The sequence below is a fragment of the Poecilia reticulata genome, linkage group LG8 (assembly GCF_000633615.1).
Source record: "Poecilia reticulata strain Guanapo linkage group LG8, Guppy_female_1.0+MT, whole genome shotgun sequence".
Classification (NCBI taxonomy): domain Eukaryota; kingdom Metazoa; phylum Chordata; class Actinopteri; order Cyprinodontiformes; family Poeciliidae; genus Poecilia; species Poecilia reticulata.
Window position 1 is genome coordinate 17,085,816 of NC_024338.1, and position 9,690 is coordinate 17,095,505.

A 9,690-nucleotide genomic window follows, 5' to 3' on the forward strand; every position below is an offset into this window, starting at 1 on the left:
ACATCACGAAGCCTCCACATCATGTGCCACATCCCAGTCTTCTGCTGGATCACTGCTACAGTTCTGGAGGATGTGTTGGATACCAGAGAGGGAGGAGAGCTGCCAAGAACCCTGACCGAGATGTACATCCACTTCCTGGTGGTTCAGACCAAAGTGAAGAAGGTCAAGTATGATGGAGGAGCTGAAACAGATCCACACTGGAGTCMARRGAGCAGGAAGATGATTGAGTCTCTGGGAAAACTGGCTTTTGATCAGCTGCAGAAAGGAAACCTGATCTTCTATGAATCAGACCTGACAGAGTGTGGCATCGATATCAGAGCAGCCTCAGTGTACTCAGGAGTGTTCACACAGATCTTTAGAGAGGAGAGAGGGCTGTACCAGGACAAGGTGTTCTGCTTCGTCCATCTGAGTGTTCAGGAGTTTCTGGCTGCTCTTCAYGTTCATCRGACCTTYMWCAACTCTGGKKTCWRCCTGATRRAAGAAACACWWACATSTRARAAGTYTTCATTATTTAATRAAYCTAAACTAMAGTCTCTCCATCAGAGAGCTGTTGACCAGGCCTTAAAGAGTCCAAATGGACACCTGGACTTGTTCCTCCGTTTCCTCCTGGGACTTTCACTGCAGACCAATCAGAGTCTCCTACAAGGTCTGCTGACACAGACAGGAAGTAGCTCACAGACCAACCAGGAAACAGTTCAGTACATCAAGAAGAAGATCAGTAAGAACGTGTCTGCAGAGAAAAGCATCAATCTGTTCCACTGTCTGAATGAACTGAATGATCGTTCTCTAGTGGAAGAGATCCAACAGTCTCTGAGTTCAGGAAGTCTCTCCACAGATGAACTGTCTCCTGCTCGGTGGTCAGCTCTCGGTTTCATCTTAGTGTCATCAGGAGAAGATCTGGATGTATTTGAGCTGAAGAAATACTCTGCTTCAGAGGAGGTTCTTCTGAGGCTGCTGCCAGTGGTTAAAGCCTCCAACAAAGCTATGTAAGGACACAGATCGTTAATGCATTTATTTTTGATAGGTAGAAATCTGCTAATGATGAGGTAAATATTAATGTTTCAGTTTTTATATTGGTGCATTGTCTCTTCAAAGTGTCCCACTGGGGGGGATGAGCAAAAAAGAAAAATGATACATATTCAAGCAGCAAAACTCCTCCACTTTGTCAAAATTGAAACTGGATTAATATAGTTAATTGTGGAATTTTATAATTCTCTTTCCAACCTCCTTGACATCTGTAGTTCTGTCATTTAAGGCTGGAGGCCCAACTATAGAATGAACCAGTTCACAACAAATACAAATGTTGTGTAAAATAAGATGGTTCCTTCTCTGTCCAATAAAAACATTGTTGATTTGAAAGAACATCAATTTTAATGAATTGTTTAATGACAGATTTTCCTCCCTGACTCCTCAGACTGAGTTTCTGTAACCTCTCAGAGAGAAGCTGTGAAGCTCTGTCCTCAGTTCTCAGCTCCCAGTCCTCCAGTCTCAGAGAACTGGACCTGAGTAACAACAACCTGCAAGATTCAGGAGTGAAGCTTCTCTCTGCTGGACTGAAGAGTCCAAACTGCAAATTGGAAACTCTCAGGTAAAATGTTCTCAGTCCACTAGCTGCAAGCAGAGATTGACAAAAGTTTTGGACCACCATCATAATGATCAGAATCAGGTGTTCCAGTAACTGGCCACAGGTTTATGAAAGTAGCATCTAGGCATGCAGACTGTTTTTACAAACATTTGTGAAAGAATGTCTTGCTCTCAGGAATTCAGTGGATTCCAGCGTGGTACTGTGATAGGATGTGCAACAAGTGGCATCTTGACACTAACAAGTTTCTACACATAAACATTGCTGGTTTTCATTCCCTCCATGCTGACAGAACCAAGAACAGAGGTGTTTAGAAAGGCTGTGGTCAGACTTCATTGATAGTGTAACTTTGGATACTTGACAGATTGATGCATCCTGGGCACACAAATGAGCATTATTGTGGATCCTTTCTCTCAGCAGTTGTTAGACTTTCTAACCAGAACTGCTCCCAATAAGGGTGCACCGATTGCAGTTTTCTGGATGATCATGGATTACTGATCTTTTAAAAAACCTAATTTACCGATTCCAATTTTGGCTGATACCATGTTTTTGTCTGAAATGTTGCTCAATATATCAAGAAAGTTCCTGAATTAGCAACAATGGGGCAACTCGTTAACTGTAAATGTGCAGACATGAGCTGGTCGGCCGGTTTGTCAGTCAAACCTTTCTCACGGGAGAAAAGAAAAGCACAGCGGTTGATTTTAGACTTTTGCCGAGGTTGATGACATCAGTGGATAAGATCAGCTTCACGTGTAAAAATCGTCCGATTACCGATCTCCTAAAATTAAGGAAATCAGCATCGATAAATCGGTGCACCCCATAGCTCCCAACAAACTCATTAATTATGTATATTCTGGCTGTTACCTGGTGTCTTTTTACATTTTGTGGCGACACTACATGGAAACTCAGATTTTGTGGAAGTTTAGTTTTAGTAAATTGCTCAACAACGCCACCCTGGGAATTTCACCCAGAGAATATTACCTCTTGTTTAAGACACACAGGTTGTTATGCAGGGATTAAAACATCTGACACAGTTTCAAAATTATAAAAAAACATTAAATTATTTTTTTTTAATGTTCTTTTTAAAACCAGTTTCTTTTAAGAATTACACAAAAGAAATCAAGAAAAATTAAAGAAAATAGAAGAGCTGCAGCAGCTGAGGTTACCGGCCGCAGGGGGCGCTATGGGGACGACATCCACCAAACAAAACCTTTAACACACCAGACGCAGTGAGACAACCCAAACTCAAAAATGACAGCACGCAGAAGAGGAAGACACCGTCACCACACCAACACCGCCACCGGACCTCAGCAACTGCACAACAAGAGAAAACCAGTTAACCAATATAACAATCTTAAACCTAATAAAAGAAAAACAAAATCAGCCCGACTAAATTAATAAAAAGGGCGGTAAACAAAATAAGTAAAGAAATAGAAGTTAATTAACAATAGACAGTACAAATTAAAACATCAGGACCAGGCGTGGCCCGCTTGTCACGCCACAACAGGAGGTGAAATGGGTGCGCCGATGCCACACCCCAAACACCGCTTCAATGAGGGCAGATAACGCCGCCGCAGTCCAACTTTAAAACAATTGTGCAGAAATCCGGGAGATTAACGTAGACGGAGCGGAGCAAAGCAGAACAGATGCGGGAAACGAACGCAGACAGAGCAGCAATGGTTCAACTGTGGGGAACCTATAAAAAATTAGTCACCATTTTAAATAAAACTAGAAGAAACTGGAGCTTAGATGAGTGTTAATTTCTTACCTGCTGATCCACAAACATGCACACACACTCGCAGACCGAGGAAGAGAAGGAGCGCAGCGTTTTACCTATGATCACACTTCAGTTTAGATTTTCTGACCAAGATCAGCTAAAGTGCAGGGAGAGAGAACACCTGCCACCAGAATATCAGCGCAACATGCACCAGCCAGCGATTTGTTGCTTTCTGCTGCTAGAGTCCACTGGACACAAGCCACACAGTGGAAGAACAAAGACACATGCCTGAATGAATGCCGCAGCTCCTTTATATACACCACGCCCACCTTAAGAACCGGAACTTCTCACCTGGAAACTATTTGTGTGGAATTATGTATATTTCTATACCACTACAATTTCTTTTAAATAGTCTATTGCCGTTTCAACATACAAATATACACATCTTATAGATGATTATAAATTGCCCTACTCAGCTGCACATTTCTTTGAAACTGATGATGCTGTTTTTATTAAATGTGCAGCATTATTATTCCTCTGTAGTAAATGTGTCATTACTCTACAATCTCCTATTATTGCTTATTTTTATTTTTTCTTGAATATCTGATTCTTCCATTCACCTTAAACTTGTTGCTGATAAACCTGAACTCCCTGCTGTGGAACAATGAAGGATGTTTCTATTCTGATCCGTTCTACATGTGACAAATGTAGATTTTTATTACACAGAACTACATGAGAATGTTATTACTATTTTATCTTATTGACAGGTTGATTTATTTACGTTTTTCCACTCCTATAAATGTCCAGTTCAGACCTTGGGCTCTACCTCAATGTTCTCATCTTCTCATCATGTGATGAATTGTGTGTCTGCAGCTTATCAGGCTGTTTGGTCTCAGAGGAAGGCTGTGCTTCTCTGGCCTCAGCTMTGACCTTTAACCCCTCCCATCTGAAAGAGTTGGACCTGAGCTACAATCATCCAGGAGACTCAGGAGTGAAGCTGCTGTCGGCTGGACTGAAGGATCCAKACTGGAGACTGGAAGCTCTCAGGTAWGGAGGAACCTGCTGCAGGAGCAGAGAAGGTCTGATAGAGGAGGAAGAGGAGAAACGACTTTAGTCAGTCTGATGGGAAACATTTAGTTTAGTTTGATAATTTAATATTTAGTTTGCAACCATGGCATTTATAAATTAAAGGATTAAATGTTTAACGTCATTTTGTCTCTTATGACTAGCTAAACAACTCAAGTTATTTCTGTTAATTTTGACTGTGTAACTTTGCAAAGAACAGCTTATTACCCTATAGCACCATTTTTCACGTGATGCTGAATGGACCTGGGAAACCAACCCATTTACTGGAACCACAATGACATGGTAGACAGAGCAGCAGGGGGCCAAATATAGCTCAATGTGGAACCAAGAGGTTGGAGAGAGAATATCTGTTTAAACTGTTTCCTATCAGAGTTCAGTTTGTTTCTCTGTCTTCACATCATGGGCTGGGCGGGGCTTCCATTGATTGGTCTACTGAGAAAATACAAGGAGCTGATTGGCTGATGGAAAGGAAGTTAGACTGTTCAGATAAATGACATTAACAGATATTATTGGCATTGAAGATATTTGGCTGAGAGCAAATGTAGATTCTAGAATAAGTGGAAATGTTTCAGGAACAGGAAGAGCAACACGTTAAAATAATAATCTATATTCGGAGAAACAAGTAGAGAAATGTATCTAGAATATAAATAATACTATGTCAGAACCTTCTAGAAATTCAGTTATACAGACCACAAGAGATCTTTAAGCTAAACAGTCATCAATATCTACAATAACCCCTTGAAGAATTTGAATTAAAATGACTTACAATATTTTATTTCCTTTTGTAGTCAATAAGCTGTTTTTAATTTGAATTTAAGTATAGGAGTAGAAATAATAATTTAAAGAAGAGATAACTATTATGAACATCAGAATCAGTGTGAGCAACACAGCTTCCTGAATCCGACGGCCAACTGCTGCTTATTTCTTCGTTCTCTCACTCTTTTATTTTACCCAGACTGCCAGAACCACTTTGTGTACAGACTTGGGTTTAATAAAACCTCTACGTTAAAAACATAATCTGGTCTGGACTTTGTGTTTTCTGTGTGATGACATGAGGATCGTAACATATTGGTGGCCCATCCTGTTCCAATAACATGTTTAAAACCATATTTGGTTCAATGTTGTGATATTTATGAATGCAGTTTTAATTGTGGTGATTTCTGAAAGTGTTTTCCATGTGTTTAGTGACCTTTAGTGTCAGGTTGGTGGGATGTTTTCAGAATGCTTTAAATACTAGATTAAATTTCCCGGTAACGCTTTATTTGTGTGCATAAGACTGACTTGACATTGTCATAAACGTGACATAGCAGCTGTCATGAACATGATGGGGTCTTCCAAAGTTGACTGTTTTAATAGACTTTTAATACAAGTTTTAATGCAACTTTGGATTAAATGTGTTATTATTTACCGAATGACACTTCATGACAAAGTTGGAAACTTTCATGAAGACTCCATCTTTACAGAAGATATTTTTGACAGTTTCATGTCAATCTTATGCACAAACAAAGTGTTACCATTTTTTCTGTATTTAATATTTGGCTAGTCCTTGTTTTTGAAATGTCTGGAGCAAATCTGTTTCAATTTTTTCCCACATTACTCTTGTCATATTTTTCTCACAACAAAAGGGAACATAATTATATATAAAACTGTCCCTTAAATCAGTAAAACAGGAATATTGTTGATATATGTTCTGAAGAATTGTTTAATAACAGATTTTCCTCCCTGTCTCCTCAGACTGAGTTTCTGTAACCTCTCAGAGAGAAGCTGTAAAGCTCTGTCCTCAGTTCTCAGCTCCCAGGCCTCCAGTCTTAGAGAACTGGACCTGAGTAACAACAACCTGCAGGATTCAGGAGTGAAGCTTCTCTCTGCTGGACTGGAGAGTCCAAACTGCAAATTGGAAACTCTCAGGTAACTTCAGGCAACTCTGGGCTCTTGACAAATTGTTGCACATCAGGTACAAAAAGAATTATTATTACAGATTCCAGCAGTTGCTTGGCTTTCTTATTTATTCCACACGTCACAAATCCATCCAACCAACCAACCAACCATCCAGTTCAGACCTTGGGCTCTACCTCAATGTTCTCATCTTCTCATCATGTGATGAATTGTGTGTCTGCAGCTTATCAGGYTGTTTGGTCTCAGAGGAAGGCTGTGCTTCTCTGGCCTCAGCTCTGACCTTTAACCCCTCCCATCTGAAAGAGTTGGACCTGAGCTACAATCATCCAGGAGACTCAGGAGTGAAGCTGCTGTCGGCTGGACTGAAGGATCCASACTGGAGACTGGAAGCTCTCAGGTAWGGAGGAACCTGCTGCAGGAGCAGAGAAGGTCTGATAGAGGAGGAAGAGGAGAAACGACTTTAGTCAGTCTGATGGGAAATGTTTAGTTTGAAGTTAAATATTTAGTTTGATAATTAAATATTTAGACGCCTCATCTGGAGGCAGAGATCATTACCCAGTTTTCTGGAATATTCTCCTAAGAGCGGCTCACCAGGAAAATTAAAGAGTGGGATGGATTTAATAGAGTTTAATAGGGACTCTGACTAAATGAATAAAAGTGAAGTTCAGTTAGATGAGGATCTACTGATGACAGAAAGGACTTTAATACAATATTTGATGGAGCTCCAGACCAATCAGCCCCAAAGAGCAAAGATGAGAAGAAAAGTAATTCCATAATGGTTAGATGGATGTTTAAAAGTTCAGCGAGAGAAATAAAGATTTTTAACAAAACTCACAACTTTCAGGATTTAATAAAAATTAAAAATGTAGTTTGTTCTCCACCAGGGGGCGACATCTGGAAAATGATCAAATGAATGAGAGGAATCAGGAGAGAATTTAAATTCCTTGTTTTAAAGAGGAAATGGAGAATTGCAGTGAATGAGGAAAAAGTAGAATTGTGCTCTGTTGACCGTGGTACAAATTATAAAAACAATAATAAGACCTTTTAGAGTTCAGCTTCAAGAAAATACTAATGTGTTTAGGTTTTCAGTAGTTGGGAAAGCTTTTAGGATTGTTCAATAATGTTTGGGAAAAATTCCCAACGTCTTGGAAAAAGGCAGAGACTCTTCATGTTGGAAATCCAGGAAAATATCCATCCGACCAATCAGATTCCAGATCCACAGCTCTGATGTCACATTTAGGAAAAATAAAGGAGTCATAACAAGAGAAAGAAAAACATTTTACTTATAAAGCAGAGGGATGATATCAGCCCATCAGATGGTTTAGAAGAGGGAGAGGAAACATCATGGACTGCAGAGGTCCCTCACCTGATCCTGGTTGTTGGAACAAGAACTTTGTTACTGAACTTACATTTCTCATGGATCTGTAAGTAGATTTAATCCTGGCTACTTTTACTCCACTACATTTCACAGTATCTGTACTTTCTACTTCACTACATTTCTATAAAGCGTTGCGTTACACGTTACATCCAAGCCACATTGAGCTTTTTTGATTCGTTTGTTAGTTTGAAAGTAATCAGTGATTCTGGTGCCACCTTTGCCTCCCTGTTAGCATGAACTGCTAGTTTTAAAAATTCATTGTCTGTAAAAACATATTGAGGTAAGTTAAGCTGCTAAACGCTGTCTGAGTTTTGGGTGTGAAACTGATTCAGGTTAGACAAGTTTTATGTAATCTTACCAGCTTTTTGTTTAAATCGACTGTAATAAATAAACACATTAAATAGCTGTAAGCTAGCATGAACTGGCAGTAACATTGATTACTGAAGTCAGGGCGCAGAGTCTCCTGCCATGAATGTCCCAGTAACTTTAAACTCCTCCACATCCTGATTACTGAATTAATGTCAATAATCTCCATCTCATATTAACATTTACAGTCGTATTCAATAAATTAGAATATGGTTCCCATGAGGCTTGTTAGTCTGATTTAAGACAACTTCAGCAGATATTAAACATATTTTTCATTAAGCCCACATTTCTGCATTAAGGTTTTTTGGTGGGCTGTAATCTGATCAGAAATGTCATGTTTTCATGAGCTGTAAGCAACAAATCATCATCATGAACAAATAAAACAGTTTGTGGGGAATTAATCTGTATGATGTGTTTAACTTGTGAGCTGAGTTATTGAAATACTTTTCATAAATATTCTAATTTATTGAAAATGACTGTAGTTAAGGACTGCTAGAGTGACGCAGGTCATCCTGAGATTCTGATGCATAGAATCACAAATCTAGATCTAAACTGTCACAAAGAGAAAACACAATACAACATGATTTATTTGCAGCATTGTTCATTAAATGGCACATTACTGATGTATTAAAATTAATGTTAATGAATGTTTTTACCAAAACCAGTTCAGGTCAATAATTCAATTGTTTCTGTGGAAGATGAACAGATTTGATGTGAAATGATGAAATTCTTCATTTCTATCTGATGTTCCAGCAGATCTGTAGAAATTAGAGCTGCAGCTCTCAGATATTTCAGTCATCATATTTTCTACCAATGAATCCACTGATTAAAGCAGGAATCTCATCTCTATGTTTTCCTCCAGAGGCTCCCAAGGTTTGTTCCTGGAAGCTGCTGGTTCCTCCAATCCAGGCTCCGCCCCCTTTAGAGGAAATCTGTCCATATATGGAGCCAAGAGTCACCTTGATGCTGCAAAGCTTTGTTCAGGATGAGATGTCAGGATGTTGGTGTCAGTCTGTTCCAGGCTTTAGTTGTTCTCCTCGTGAGGAGCTGAAGTCTCTGACAGGAACGTGGAGCTGAGAAGAACTTGAAGCTTCTTCTTGTTCTGATTGCAGCAGCAGAACAATCCAACATTTTAGTCTGACTTCCTCTGGAAATATTTCTTTTACCTGAATCAGTTTGAAGGCAGGCCAGCTCTTCATCAGAGCTGAGATCTTCTCCGTCCTCCATGCTGGAAATGTAGATCAGCAGCTCCTGATCAGTGACATGAGAGTGTGACATCAGTAGAGTGATGATGTCATATCTGAGAGGAAAGATGCTAACAAAGACTCTCTGGACTGTTGGATCTGCTGGTTCTTGCTCCAGATGCTCCTTGGACACTTCATTCTGTTATGCTTTCATCGCTGTGCTACAATCTGCAGATGTCTCCTGCCATCCCTAGAAAAATAACGCCCTGGGCAGTTGCCCATATTGCCCAAGTCAGAAACCACAACTGAAACATCGCAATTAACGGTAAATAACGTTCAACTATGAACASTGTCCAACGGCGCAACAAGTAACCAAGCAGAAGGAGCATCATGACTGTTCTCACCCTCCCTCCCACTGCGATGTTTGCAACCATGACAGGAGAAGAAATCAATGAGCAATGAGCATGCTCTACATGCATAC

The 9,690-nt window shown here is 39.8% G+C and overlaps 1 protein-coding gene across 1 annotated transcript in view; it reads left to right on the forward strand.

Annotated features, from left to right (window-relative positions):
* Positions 1-9,690, forward strand: part of LOC103469074 (NACHT, LRR and PYD domains-containing protein 12-like) — a 24,565-nt gene that overhangs the window by 9,860 nt on the left and 5,015 nt on the right. The window contains exons 5-9 of the mRNA XM_017306129.1: positions 12-986; positions 1,415-1,588; positions 4,173-4,346; positions 6,120-6,293; positions 6,505-6,678. Of these exons, the coding sequence (XP_017161618.1) occupies positions 12-986; positions 1,415-1,588; positions 4,173-4,346; positions 6,120-6,293; positions 6,505-6,678 (1,671 nt within the window). The remainder of the gene's footprint in view (positions 1-11; positions 987-1,414; positions 1,589-4,172; positions 4,347-6,119; positions 6,294-6,504; positions 6,679-9,690) is intronic.